This window comes from Cricetulus griseus, chromosome 4, assembly GCF_003668045.3.
Source record: "Cricetulus griseus strain 17A/GY chromosome 4, alternate assembly CriGri-PICRH-1.0, whole genome shotgun sequence".
Classification (NCBI taxonomy): domain Eukaryota; kingdom Metazoa; phylum Chordata; class Mammalia; order Rodentia; family Cricetidae; genus Cricetulus; species Cricetulus griseus.
The window spans coordinates 32055636-32071210 of record NC_048597.1 but is presented as its reverse complement, the minus strand read 5'-3'; the positions used below and the strand labels follow the sequence as shown (position 1 = coordinate 32071210).

Genomic DNA, 15575 nt, shown 5'->3' with positions numbered 1-15575 from the left:
ATAACCCTTTCAATTATGTGGATACTTCTTCCTCTCAAGGACAGTATTCACAGAGACAGACAGCTTTAGTAGATTGTGTACACATGGAAGCATTTTCTGAGCAGTGCATTTCTGTCACAGAGCCACATATACATGCTTTTGTGCCAGCCACATTCAGTGTAGTAAACATTCAGTCAGGCTTTCTTCTCTTTCCTACACCTATTAATCAGTAAAGTAGCCCTTTCCAGGGCTGGTAGATAAGTGGATTTGAGTAGATTCAGATTCAAAGTGGAAGGAAGCAACCCCTCTAAAGAGTAAGTTCCATTAGCTGTAATCTTGCCACTGAACTCTCACAGAAAGTTGGCCTTCACATATAAGCTTCAGGTATTCGGTGGTGGACAAATGGGTAATTCATTTTCCCATTACCTACTGAACAATGTGTACACAAGTACTTCAGAAGCATATCCCAGTAACACAAAAGCATTGAGTAGAAAAAATTCAGGGTTTAAAACACAGTTGACAGTCAAAGAACAATACAATAATAAAATAACAACCAATTCAAGAAAGTCTTGAAATTAATTTGATATATATACCAAGTGTGTCATAAATTGCAACCTAAAATCAGAGTGTTTCTAATTATTTCAATTTCAGAACAACTAACAGAAATTAAAAAAAATTATATAAACTACCCTCTCTTTTAATATTGGACTGGAACACATTCATACTTCAAAGGGACAGTTGATCACAACTGCTTCAAACAGCATAAATAAAAGAGGCAAACAACAGCCAATCAATGGCAAATCTAGTGAGGAGCAAATGAGCCATTTGCCCTCTGTTTAAGAGATTTCCTGGATTCTTCTGCTGTATTGGGAGTAGAACTTGTACCCGAGGCTAGGGTGTACCTAAAAGATGAGCTCCTTGCCACCCAGAGGGCTGTGTCTGTAGTGGTATGCACATAATAGCACACACACACAATCAGCATTTAAAATTAAAGTGTCAAAACTCTGAAATTCTTCTCAACTCAAAAAGCCTGGTTGTATGAATAGAGGTATGCATATTTATCTGCTTTATTAAAATGTATATTGTTTTACAATTAATTATTTAATTCTATCAGGTATATGATAAGATCTGTAATAATTTAGATTATTTTGGAAAACGATATTCCTTTTTATGAAAAATGGAAGGTAGTATAATGTTTGATGTGAAAATAGAGAGTATTATTGCAATTTAGAAGCTAGACTGGGAGTTTTCAGTGCTTTTTAACATTCCAAATGTACAAATCGAAAATGTCAGTAGCTAATCATGGGTAATCTGCAATTGATTTCTTCTGTTTAAAAATACCAAGTTATGACAACACTTTCTATTACTACGTGTTTTAGAGGAATATATTTCAAATACAAAAATACAGAATCTATCAAATTATAAGCTAATTTCTAAGAAAATGATTAAGAATACCTGCAAATCCAACTTGTTAAAACCACTGCTCAATAAAGGTAGTAAAGAGCAAGTAGCTGTGAAGCAGGAAAACATAAAGCAGGTGGTCTGCTTTTGAAGAAAGATTTGTTTATTTTTGAGGCAGGATCTCACTCTGTAACCGAGGCCGGTAGCAAATTGGTGCAATTCTTCTGCCTCCACTCCCAATAGCTGGGGTTATACATTTAAATAACCATCTATGGTCTGAAGAAACATTTTAAAGTGTGTGTGTGTGTGTGTGTGTGTGTGTGTGTGTGTGTGTGTGTGTGTGTGTGTGTGTGTGTCTATGTGTGCGTATGTGTGCGTGTGTGTCTGTGTGTGACTGTGTGTGACTGTGTGCGTGCGTGTGTGCGTGCGCGCATATGTCATGAAGTCCTGTTGATGTTGAGATGGCTTCCTCTATTCTTCATCATCTTTCTTTTCTTTCCTTCTTTCTTCCCTCCCTCCTGCCCTCCTTCTCACCATCCTTCCCTCCATTCCTTCTTTCCTTTTTCTCTTTTTATCAAGAGACAGGGAACCTGGGACTCTTTGGGAAGCAAGACCCATGATCTGTCCATCTCTGGAGTTACAGGGTCACGTACCACCAGACCTAGCTTTTCCGTGGACTCTGCGGTCCTTACTCAGAGATACCTTACACTTGCTTGCAAAGCACTTATCTGTACTGGCATCTCTCCAGAACTGAAGGGACATTTTTATTAATAAATTTCATATAATGAAAAACCATTCAGATAGTGCCAATTATACAATCATATAAAGAGGTAAGAAATCAACGGCCTGGAATACATGCCTATCTGCTAAAATATGAATTTTGTGGTTTTTGTATTCTGAAATCAGTCCCAGAATTAAATATAAAAGCTATGAGAAGTCAAGTTTAAAATTTTAATGAAAAGCCAAACCATACCATACAGTAATGAGCTCCACTAGTCAGGACAAACCAGAGTACCGTTAGGACATGGTAATGGCTCCACTTTAAAGGTACAGTAAGTTTTAATCTTTAAATGCTGACAAGATAGCTCCAAATTGCTTAAAAATTGCGATCTTCATAAAGGTTTCAGCTTAGTTCTCTTATTTCAGTATCAAAATTGACATATTTTGATTAATGGGTCACAGCCCCGTATTATACATTAGCAAGAATGTCTTATTTGTGAAATACATATTTTATCACTTCTTTTTTGCATACCTCTATATCTCTAGTGCACTAATGTCATGCAGACCTCTGATTTTGTGGCAATGGGCTTAGAGTGAGGACAGATTTTATTCAGATATTCACAAGCTTATGCACGATATATGGTCATACTCCTATTAAATGCTCCATGTTTTCATTGCCTTTGTATATTAATTTATGCATCTCTGAGAACATTTAATTTATCTAAAGCATCCAGATCTTCAGAACAGTTAAATTCAAATATATATATATATATATATATATATATATATATATATATATACAAAATCTTGATGCTTACATATGTTTATTGCCTAAATAATTAGATTTAATTGATTTTCTATGTCAGTGTTTTCCCTCATGTATGTATGTGCATATGCCCATGCCTGGTACCTGTAGAGGTCAGAAGAGGAAGCTGGATCCATTGGGACAGGAGGTAGGTGGGATTTGTACCACTATGTAATCTCTCTGAATTTGTAGACTGAGGTGTAATGTATATAGTCCCTCTAATAAGCACCATGAAGAAACATAATGCCAACAATGTAATTTAGGTTTGAATACAGACTTATTTTTGAAACTAACAAATGTCTCACAAGATATGTGAATGGTTCTCAAGAACTATAGTATTTGTATCTAACTAACAAAAATTTAAATGTTGTTATGCATTTCAATAAGCAATTATTTCAGAATCTCACAATAGAAATATATACAAATTTACTTTATGTCTCTGTAGCATTTCTTTTATTATTTTTTATTTTATTTTATTTTATTTTTTTGGTTTTTCGAGAGGGGTTGTGCTGTATTGTTTTGGAGCCTGTCCTGGAACTCACTTGGTACACCAGGCTGGCCTGGAACCCACCTGTCTTTCCCTCCTGAGTGCTGGGATTAAAGGCATGCACCACCAATGCCCAGCATTCTCTGTAGCATTTTTAAAGAAACAGTATCATTTAGCTTTAATAAGACCATTAAAACTTTAAAATGCTAACACTCAAATTCTTAAATAAAGTCACCATTTTAGCTAAGAGCATTCTTGAAAATCCCAGAAACAATGTTTCAATAAATAGATTTCTGGTCACAAACTAGTGAGGTTGTAAAGATTCTCAGGCCTGTACTTTATCCTAAACAAACTAGCAAAGTGTTATTTTAATAACCCGAATGAACCACATTTCATCTAATCTATAAAATGAAGTTATTATAGAGCAACACTATAAGACAGTAAGTTACTGTCCCCTTAGTACCTATTGTTCTTGTACAGTCATAAAAATCACAATGAAATTGGAGCATGCTAAATTTTACTTGTTTTTAAATCATGGTAGGTAATATGCTATCATGAGAATATGAAGCTCCAAATGTTTGGGGTTTGTTAAATGAAAATAATGATCTCTTTACAACTATCCCTTCATTAAATGGAGCAACAGGGAACTTCTGTTACTAAATTCCGGTGTTCTAAAATGTTCACAGACAGCATTGCATTGAATTTGCTAGGGAGTGTGTAGATTGGTGCAGTCAAACTTTCATGTAGAAAGTGCTAAAATCAGGTTTTATTTTATATAATCAGATCCAGCAGTTTGTTCAACTTTTACTCGTCACATTTAATGGTGACCATTTTCACTCACAAGGTAAACACTATTTAAATATACTTTAATTTCAAAGAAATAGAGTGTAAAAGGAATTTACCAGAATAAGTATTTTGTTTTTTCTTTTGTTTTTCCAAGATAGGGTTTCTCTGTGTAGCTTTGGAGCCTGTCCTAAAACTAGTTCTTGTAGACCAGGCTTGTCTTGAACTACAGAGATTTGCCTGCCTCTGTCTCTAAAATGCTGGCATTAAAGGCATGCACCACCACCGCCTAGCTAGGAATTTACCACAATAAATTTTAACTAATGTTTTTCATTATTAGACACTTTTATATTTTCAGAAAAGAAGGGTCATAGATCAGAATATTTCATTCAGCATATATCACACCATGAAGAATTCATAACCAACAGGCTTATTTTCAGAACGCCCTGAACCAGGCCAGGTCATTCATTACAATTGCTCTAGTGCTGTGAGGCTAATTTAGGAGGAATGGAAGACATCATTTCTTAGATAATTTTTATAGTTAAAGTCTCTAATTATGGATCTAATTTAAATAATCTTCAGTGACATTAAAGTATCACAGTAACATTAAAGGAGATTCAAGGTCTCATCAAATATGATTCAACCTGGAAACATACATTCAGTCATTCTCGGTTCTTATTTGAAATATTTCTAACACAGGATTTTTTCTCTAAATTACAATGGACTTTATTAACTGCATAAAAGAATTACCATTGTCACTGGCAGGTGAATATCTATATGTTGTTTTACTTTAATCATGGACTCTATAAATATGAATTATAAGTGTTCTTATTCTAGATGCTAAACTGTAAGAAATGTAGTATAATACGTTTCTATTTGCTGTGCTCATCAACTGCAAGATCTAAGTTCCAAGGCATAGCTTACTTACTCCAGAGAACACATAATTGACCTTGTATTAGCAGATGGATACATTACTGAATTATGCATATTTTCATAAAGTGCTGTATGTTATGTACCTGTTCCTATAAAATTATGAGTAATTACAAAAGAAAATAACAAATTTATATCCCTCATACTGATTTTCCAAGACCATATTATCTCATATCTCTAGGGATCAAATATGTGACTTTAAGGCCTGAAAATTTTTAATGAAATATGAGAAAGAGCAATTATTTGTAAGCAAGTTCATCAAGTGCAGGCTGGCACAAAGGCCAACAGCTGAAGACTTCAGCAATGTACTCAGAAAGTAGTTGAAAATATTTTTTCAGGATATACGTTTAAACATGAGTTTTTAATCCTAAGTTTTTTTCCAAAGCTTACAAAAGCAAACAACAAAACATGCCCACTGCTATTTGAAAATGGAAATTTACATTTTCAAGACAAATTCCACTTTCAAATAACATTCCTTTAAATGAACACATCAAAGCAAGTCAGTTTAATCCCCTCAAGAAAAGCTCACTTCAATATCAGTCTATAGAAATTTATACATTTGTGATATATTTAAGTTTTATTTGCACAAACCTTGTAAGTTTGTAAATTAATTTTATGTGTTTATATAATTAAGCGTCTGTATAGCTATAAAATTAGAGTATAATATTTTAAGAAGAAATCTAGAAATACAGTTCTCAAACTGAGGATAGCATTTGATTTCACTGTTTTGTCACAGAATCATCTTCACAGTGAAAGATGTTATACTAACAGCATCAAATCTTTTAATATTCAATGAAAAGTTCCTAAAGAAATATCACAGCCTTTGTAATAGGATTTCAGGAAGCTTGCTGTGTTTGGCTGTTGTCACTGTAGTATAAGCAGCTCATATGATACCTGACTCTTTATTTATTGCATAAATGAATGACTTAACTTTGCCATAAACTGTATCAGAATAATAGATTCAGGTTTCAAAAAGGATACAGAATTTTTGTATTATCAACCAATGTGTGTATATCATATAGTATGTACTTAATATGACAAACATGATTTTAAATATTGAGAAAACAAAATGTTCTGCCAAAATTGGAGATGGACTGAATATTTTACACTTGATCAGACATTCCAATATGGAGCATGGTCTTATATCCTTTATATATGGCAAGTGCACTGCCTTCCGTGTAACATGTCTTTAAGAAATATGGTGAATTTTCTGCTCTCTGTTTTGGTTGTTTTTAAAAAATGTTTTATGGGCTCTTTTATGATCATGTGATTTTAATAATTTTTTCAATTACCTTTGTGAAGACAGACCACGGGATAAGATAGAAAACAACTCAGGGAAGTTTTAAATTATGTAAAATTGACTGAAGGGTTTTCCATTGTCCCTGCTCCCACATATCATATTACCCTTATATTCCCTTTTCCGGATCTTAAACATTGTCATAACGTGTGTTACTCTCTATTTACCCTCAGTGCAGAGAAGAGACTCGTGGGGAATATCTGAAAAGTACTGGTCTCTTTTATGCGCAGTATTGGTTGGAATTTAATATTAGTTGATATTCATTTAAATAGAGAATATCAAAACACATGGATGCATTTTAAAACAATTCTGTTATTCTTCATTCTCTGAACTTAGACTGTAATTCTGTGCTGTTCTGTGCAGATGATTGTACCTAATTGAGTTATCATCCACTAGACAAAAAGGATAACTACAGATAGAAAGCTGTGGTGAAAGAAAAGAATTAGCACATTACATTTCATGAATCAGCATCATGTACAGTATTTCAAAGCAGAAAAATGATACTAAGATTAGATAAGACTTTCAAATGAGTGTCACAGAATTTTACATGGAGGCTTTAGCCCCAACCCCAGTAATACATTTATTTATACCATTATGCAATATGTAAATATATCAAATATATTTTTATCAGTATGAATTTTTGTGATTATTCTTTGGGGGGTTATTTGGCTTACACCTCCATGTCACACTGTTTGTCATTGATGGTAAGTTAGGACAGGAACACCAACTAGGCAGGAACTTGCTCAGTTCCTCTTGACACATCAATTATGAATATCCACAAAGCAATACCATTTAATGGGGATGACACAATATATAGTTCAGATTCCCCCCAAAAAATAGTCAGAATGTTGAGTGTCTGTGTGTGTGTGTGTGTGTGTGTGTGTGTGTGTGTGTGTGTGTGTGTGTGTGTGTGTGTATTCTCTGTAGAGATATTGTTTTCTCATTAACTCTTCAATACACATTTGCTTTCTATCTCCAGCACTAGTGCTATAGGCCAGGCTGTCACACCCATTCTTTTGAACGATAGTCAGACTCCTGCTTCTGCTCTTCCAAGCCTCCAGCCATCTCTTTGCTCTTGAGGTGGACCTGACTTCCTTTACCATCCACACTACCTGAGACAATTTTAAAGCCGGCTTCTTACCGTGTTTTACTTTTCCATCCATTAAGTCTGTTTACTGTCTTTCAAACTACATTTCTGCAGTTCTTTCCTCTGCTCAGTAAACTCCAGTATTACTGGACTCAGTTCTTCACACTTGTGGAGCACAGTTCTTTACAAAACATTTCCCTCCAGCATTAATGTACCTCTTGCTCTGAACAAGTTAATTCTCTTCCCTGAGGATGAGGATTAAATTGCACCTCAACACAGGTCCCATTCAATGGTCTCATTTAATACACCACAGTTGTCCTGTGACTTTTTATTCTGATGCTTTGGTTGCTTTGTCCAAATTTTTCTCTGGTTTTTGTTTGTTGGTTTTTACTATTTGCCCAGGTTGTATGAGGAAACACACTATTCTCACCACTTCTACTTTTTATCACCTAAATTTTACTTTTTATGTTTTGTCTTACCATTTTTTGTTTCATATACAGTAATTTACTCTTTTATTGGAAGTTTAGTTTATTTTTATTTTTTATTATGTGTATGTGTGTGGATATGTGCATGTGTGTGCGCGCAGGTGGCCAAGGCAGCCAAAAGAATAATCCCAGCAGATATGCAATTACAAGTGGTTTTGAGCCACCAGATGTGGGTGATAGAAAACAGAATCCTATCCTTAACCATGCACTCTCAGTCCCTGAGCCATCTCTTCAGCCACTAAATTTTACATTCTAAAGACCATATCAAGATAAAGCAGTGATAATAGAAATATATTTTCAATTTTAAGGAAATAATGAGGTATATGCAAATGTTAAGTTTATTTGATTGTTGTAGATATGTTATTAACTTAATACTTTTATTTAATTACTTAATTAGCAATGTATGGATAGATGCACATTATGTTCATTAATTATCTGTGCATATTGATATCTACCATGTTTAGACTGCCAAGAAATTTGAAGCCAAAGGAAGGAGACTTCCATGAATGCTGAAATGTAGTTGAGTTTTAAGTAGAACCTTTTATTTTTCTATTTGCAACTTGTGTGGGAGGACAGAGAAGTGGTTGTTGAGATTGTGCAAGAAAGAGCAAGTTTGTAGACAAATACAAAAGATTGTGCAACAGAATGGTTTTGAAGACAAATGCAAGATTTGTTATGAAATGTCTTGTACTCAACAATCTTATACAACTTTTATCTTCTTTTGCATCTTTAAAATAACATTTCTCCATTAGAAAATCAGCAAAAAGTATATAAACAATGCCTTATATTAGTTTTTAATAATTTTGTTACTTCTAATTTAAAGAATAAAATTTTACTGAACATGTTAATATTTTTGTGCAATAAGATTTTCAGATATAGTTTATTTGTAAATCAGAGAAAATAATATATAGAATCTGATGAACACACTGGAATCACTAAAAAGTATTTTATTTTCTATTGGATGTTATTCCTAATGACTCCACATATGAAAATAATCTCAACACCCCTAAACCCATCAAGAACTTATCTGTGAAAATAAATTGAAACTATTGTGAAGAATCTTTGAGAAATATTGTCAGTAAATTATCTAATTGTCCTAATTAAAAATATATGTGTTAACTATTTTCTTGTATTTCTTCTGTTTTAATAATTTATGGATGATACTAGTGATAGGGCAACTAATTATAGGTCATTGATCTTTAATCACGTATCTTCTGTTTTAACATGTTTACTTATATTTACATACAACTTCAAATTTCTTGCCATCATTTAATCCAAATCAATAAATAAACAAAATCACTAGTACCATAGCTACCTTGCTTTTTTGACCAGTATTGTCTGGTCAAAATATATGCACTTCTTCATCTAGTCACACAAGTTGTCTTAACTAATTATTTTGCATGCAATTTATTATTTTTATAAGCATGAGCTCCCTAAGAGATGTACCAACTCATTCAGACTATATGGTACCCTGCTAAAGGAGAGTAATATTTGAATAAATAAATCCCTGATGGCCAGTAACCACTGTAATTTTTACATATGGTTAACTTACACATGAATTAAGACTCGTTTTCTATTCACTATTAAGGAAATGCAAGGTTGCATATTTTCAGAGATTCAAATAGAGTCTTAAATGAAATTTACCAATACCTCAAGAACACTGAGTTTTTTTTTTAAATACAAGGGGAAATAATTGCATAAGACAGAGAGTCTAACAGAAATTGTTTTTTTACTTAATCAGATGAAGTGGTATGGGAAGCATCATTACTTTCATATTGATTCAAAGAGCATAGGGTAATAGAAAGAAAGAGCCAATCTAATTTGTTTTGTCTTTATAACACATAGCTTTAGAGCCAGTTCAAAGACAAGAAGCCTTGTCTATGGTGAGGTTCCCCTTAGGTCATTTTAAGAGGGAGATAGCTTACTTCTTAGCATCATTATTTGACCCTGCCTTAGTTTGGAAGATTGAGGATGGGATAAGAGGTCAGAGAGTGAATTTGGACTATTCAGCCATGAAGGATTTTATATATAATCATTTGACAAAAATAGACATAGAGCAATGCCATTTCATTTTGTGAATGTCCTTAATGAAAGAAGGTTATAGAAAAATGAAAAATTGTTCTATATAAAATAGCAGGTTTCAAAAATTAATAAAATTATGAGCAATATGGAAAGCATCATCTAAAAACTAAGCATTAGTCACACATCTGACATTTATTTTACATCTATTACAATTAAATACAAATTTTCTTGAATCTTTCTTAGCTGTGCTTATAATTCTGTAGCAGTCCACATTTTCAATAGATAAGCACTAATATTCAGTTTGCTGTATCTTTATGAAATTATCATCACAATATTACAAAAAAATCATGTATTACCGATAAAAAAGTGACCATAATTTGTAGCTTTGTATTGGAGAACAAACACAATTTTATCCTACTTTATATTTGGATACTAGTAAGTTTATACTTGTGTTTTTAATATATCAACACAAATTCAAATTAAGTTGTATTTGGTGATAGTTAATGGGCCTTCTTAGTTGATGGGATAGGTGGAAAATATTTCAAAGCACTAAGTTAATTGAAGCAAACAATAAGGTTCAGATGTTTCCTTTTACTCTTGACAAAAAAAAATCATTAAAAAGAATGAGAGACTCATTAGGAGAAAGAATAAAATAAAATTACTCTAAGAGGTTAAGAAACACCTCCACTAGGCTCTGGTATTTCATATAAATATTTGTAAGGTCATAGTTTAGCATGCCATGTTTCAGTAGAATGGTACTTTAGTTTTGGGGTTGTTCATATGTGTTTTATTTGTCTGAATAAAGCCAGGGCCTAGGATTGGTGCTGACTTACACAGGCACCACTCATATTAACTGTTCGGGAAAATCAGACTGGAAACTTTGTAGTGAGCATGAATCTCAAATTACACATACCTTTCAATCCCATAGACAATAGCATTAGTATTAAATATATACCTGACTTCCTCATTTTTAAAAAAAAAAAAATGTTTTCCTTCTAGATAAAAGGTCAAGTAAATAACTACATGTTATTTTCAACCGTCTTTTTATTTCCATATCAGTAAACTATGCCCGGGGAACTTAATTCCAATAATCCTTAAAGGCCAATGAGGGATGCAGTTTGAAGCTATACCCCTGTGGAAGAGTATGACATTATAGCTGTAACATATGTGACATGTCAAAGTCAAGGGGATAATATGCATTTTCAAAAAAATAAATATTTGTGATTACTTTTTCCTCAGATAAAAATAAAAGTAAAACATATCAATAGTGTTGTTTATAAACAGGAACATGTGAATTGTTTCTGAATGACTGTTTCATTTCTAGATAAAATAATATGGTCACATACACAATTATGGCAAAAGTAAGGCTTCGTTATTTGGCTTGCCTTCTCTTTCAACCTCCTACCTATCAAACACAAAGTACACACTCTCATCTGACCTCTATTTGTACTTCCAGAAAATGTTCTCTAAACAATTATGCATATCTTACTCGTTAAATGGCAAATATAATTGATCAAACTGCACTAGATGTGAAGTCTGTGTAGAGTGTCTGCTAACAGGTGACATATGGATAATCCTCACCGTATCAGTGAGAGCCTCGTGCCAGGTACAGATAGAAAACTTTTATGGTTGTTTGATACTGAGCATGAAAGCAACTTAGAACATGCAGATGATACTTTTCTATATCCTTCAACATTCATAGCAGAAATCCAAAGATATATATTTCATTAGAGATTGAGTAGAAGGAAAGAAAATACTGAAATATTTTCCATGCTTTCCATCATTTTCCCCCACACAGCATTCGCCTTCACTTTTCCCCTACCCACTGGTAAAAGTCCTCTAAAAATCCAACAACAGCTAGGCTTTATGAATAGTATATTCCTAACTTGGAATTTCAGACTTAACACTTGTCTGCCCAGTTCTCTCAGAAATAGAAACAACAACTCAGATATTATGAGCATCTGTTCTAAGAATAATTTGAAGTGAATGGGAGACAGAGTTCAGAAACTAATACCGAGTGAGGCCGACCATTAGTTACTGGAGAAAACGGGCTGATTATTGGTTACAGGTGTATAGGGTACAGCGGGAGTCATGACCTTTCTTTCAAGAAGCTAGGAGGAGAGAATCCACACGTTGCTGTTCGGTGAAAGATTCTTCAAAAAGCAGTTAGGTCTGTGCCGTGAAGGTTGACCTCCAATGGAGACCGAGCAATGGGGAGCAATCAGACAACTGCCAGGAAGGAACCAGTGGCCAGGATGCTCAGACATTGGAAAGAATTCTAGATATAGAAGGCATGAGCGCTCCAGGGTCAGCTGGACCCAGGCAGTATAATCAGGGCTGTCTGGTTAGACATCCTAGACATCATAGCATGGCAAGTCCAGAGGAGCTGACCCAGGGACAAAGTTACATGCAATAGTGGACAAGAGTGCTTACTCCCAAGGCACCCTCCTCCTCCAGCCCTCCGGTTTGTCCCTTACCTTGGTTGGAGACATGACTGCAGTCTCCTGTCCAAGCCGTCAGCAGGGGCAAGAAGAAACCAAATTGCAAAAGAAATTCCCGGACTTCGCAGCCCCCCATGGCTCTTGCCGGCTCTCTCCTCTTCCCCCTTAAAAAGAAGTGGCAGTATCGCAGCCAGGTGTTCCTAGGAGGGTTGGGGTCCTGGCCCAAGCTCTCTTCTTCTTCCTCCTCCTCCTCTTCCTCCTCCACCCGGCCCGCAGGGGAAGTCCCGGGGCGCCTCCTGCGCGAGGCCCCGTGAGCAGGGCACGAGGGTCCAGGCTGTCCAGGTGCAGGAGCAGCTGCTTCGGGGGAGGATGCTGCCTGTGCCGCCGGGGAGCTCCTGGCGGCTGGAGGCGAGGGGAATTGCATCCACAGCCGTGTCCCGCTCAAGCGAGGACTATTCACTTGGGCCCAAGAGAGCGCGCGCGCAAGAGCGAGCTCAGGCTGTAGTTTGGGGGAGGGGAAAGAGGACGGGGGAGGGAGCCTGAAGGAAGGTACTGGGATGTCCAGGCGTGTAGTAAAGGTGCAGTCTGGGGACCCAAGCGTCTCTCTGGACCCAAGCTGGCACTTGCAGAGCCCAGAGCAGAGGGGGGCACAGCAAATAGCAAGGGTAGCCTGGGCGACCAGAACTTCCCTGTGGCTGGTGTCTAGAGAACCAGGCAAATGAGGTTCCTGGGACTCTCCAGTGGTCCCAGTGAGCAATGAACTGAGCGCTCAGCCTCTTGACTGAGTGACCTGGTCTGAGTGTCCAGTCGTGGACACCACCGATTAGGTGGCATCTGCCCTCCCCCTTCCCCCGGCTTGGCAGCAGCTTACTTACTGGGTATCACTGAAGCTACCTTATTCCCCCAATCACTTGCGTCCCCCCTCCCCCATGTAATGATAGACTGTCAGCTCTGAACACCACCTTCCCTTTTGCCACATTTCTGCCGCCTCAAGGGGTGAGGGTTGCAGGTCAGCGTCCTGGGCACAGCTTGACGATGGCAGTGGTCAGCTCTGAAGTGTGTTGAGTGCCAGGCTCCCAAACTTGGCCACCAGAGCGAACCAGCAAGCTTTCTGGCCACCTTTCCCGTTCGTTTCCGAGTCCTTAGAAAGCATAGGGATAGAAGAAGCGATTGAGAAAAGTCACTGCAGGCTGAGAGTCGACTGGCGCCTGGCGCCTTGGTTCCTCTAGGTCTTTGCGTCGGCATACGGTGGTGACTTCGCCAAAGAGGTCACCAGCATCATCGTGGCAGTTTTGGTGCCGGACTTCCGAGGTCCTCGACAGCCCTCTGTTCGTCTTCGGGCTATGTGCTGAGAGCAGCCCAAGGGCTGAGGTCTGCGTGGCCAAGTCCAAGGCAGCGCACTCCGTGGCTGATGCGCTCTCCACGAGACGCCCCTTTTCAGCACCCACAGCCTCCCATGTCGGGGCGCTCCTAAGTCCTTGCACTGGCTACTTGGTGGGACCCCACCCTGAGACTAGGAACAGAGCTAGCTGATGGAAAGGGGTGTTACAACCTGCAGTCTCGGAGCTGTCGCCCTGCTGCCTGCCAAGACCTGTGCACGGAGGGCAGGGCCCTAGAGCTCAGCTGAGCTCGGTGGAAGCCCCGCGATCTGGCAGCAGCTGTGGCTCGGGTGCAGCCAATTCGGCGCTAGAGGGGGTTAGTAGACAACAAAAAAAAATTTCTCTCATTGCTGGCAGGTGGAATTGCTTGCTAAACCTGGGAAAAAGCAGAAGGATGCATTCAGGCTAAACTTACAGGGTTTGTTGGGTCTCACTGTGGAGACTTTATCACTGGCGTTGTAATTTCTGTAATGCATTCGTTAATGTCATTGTCGTTTTCTCTATTGAAGGGATGAAGATTATCGGTCTTGAATGAAGATTTAAAAAAAAATCCATCTCCAAACTAGGAAGGGGTTATTTGAAGGTTTATTGATAACATTGGAGCAAAGTAAAGCGAATTTCTATAGCACAGAGGGGATATTTTCAAAGTGGCCAGGTGGGTTCAGGTCGGGAATGGTTGTGTTGGGAACCTTAAAAGGAGTAGGCTAAGACGAAAGGGTCAATGTTTTACCGGAAATTCTGGAAATGCAACACCGTTTCCAGGCATTCCGATGCTGCTTGGTGTTGTTTATGGTTCGCACCCTACTTAAGGGATTTCAATCCATGCCTTACAGTTAATCAAAGGGAAAGAGAAGGAGCAAGGGACGCCCAGAGTCTATGAGCTGCTCTCATGGAGAGAAATGTAACATGCATGGGGAATGAAGCTTTCTAATTGGTGGCTACTTTCACACTCATTATGAATTCATAGATAGCTTCTCAAAGATGTCCACGCCAATTTAAATGTATGCAAATCACATCATCAAAGATGGAGTTCGTGTATTAGTGTTTATAGTAGTGAAATCTGATTTTGCTACTCATTTTACCAGTGTTACTGATACTGACTAATGACATAGGCACGTGCAAATTCAATTTAGTTTACTAACTCAGGTGTAAAATAAAAATCAACATGAGTACACCACAAGATATTCTTTCTAAGTAATCCTTCGGAGTGCCTAATGACTATGCTGGTGGTTTGATTATATAGAATAATTCCCTTTTTTAAACACATTCTCAGTGGAAAATAATTAACATAATTTCAGCATCACATTTATAAATGAACATTTAGACTCAAGTTTTCATGCTTTATTTGAATCTCAAATTTGAAACAATTTATTGTGAACAATGGAATAGTCAGAAGCTATACTTAAAACCATATTAGAAGGGAGCAGTTCTAATGGAAAGAAAATGAAGGGGATAACAGAAAAAACGTGGTGGGTCATTCCCAAGACTCATGCTCGATTTCACAGCAGAATCCAATGTTTGAAACATCAACTTCAAAGTAGCTCTAACACTGGATTATACTGAGCTCCCTTCCTACTGTACCAACTGCTTGGATCCTATTCACCATTTGCTTAAATAAGCCATGGCAGAACTTCACATAACATGTATCACTTATGCAGATGATGATTGTCTTACTGGTTGTGACTTTTTAAGGAAAAAAAACAATAGGGACAATATTTTTCCCATATTAAAGAGGGTGTCTTAAGTTAAAAAATACTTT

At 37.0% G+C, this 15575-nt stretch overlaps 1 protein-coding gene across 1 annotated transcript in view; it reads right to left on the bottom strand.

The window, feature by feature from the left end:
- LOC113830699 (ephrin type-A receptor 6) overlaps nucleotides 1-12861 on the bottom strand; it is an 818688-nt gene extending 805827 nt beyond the window's left edge. The window contains exon 1 of the mRNA XM_035444430.1: nucleotides 12474-12861. Within this exon, the coding sequence (XP_035300321.1) occupies nucleotides 12474-12861 (388 nt within the window). The remainder of the gene's footprint in view (nucleotides 1-12473) is intronic.
- Between the last annotated feature and the right edge of the window lie 2714 nt (nucleotides 12862-15575).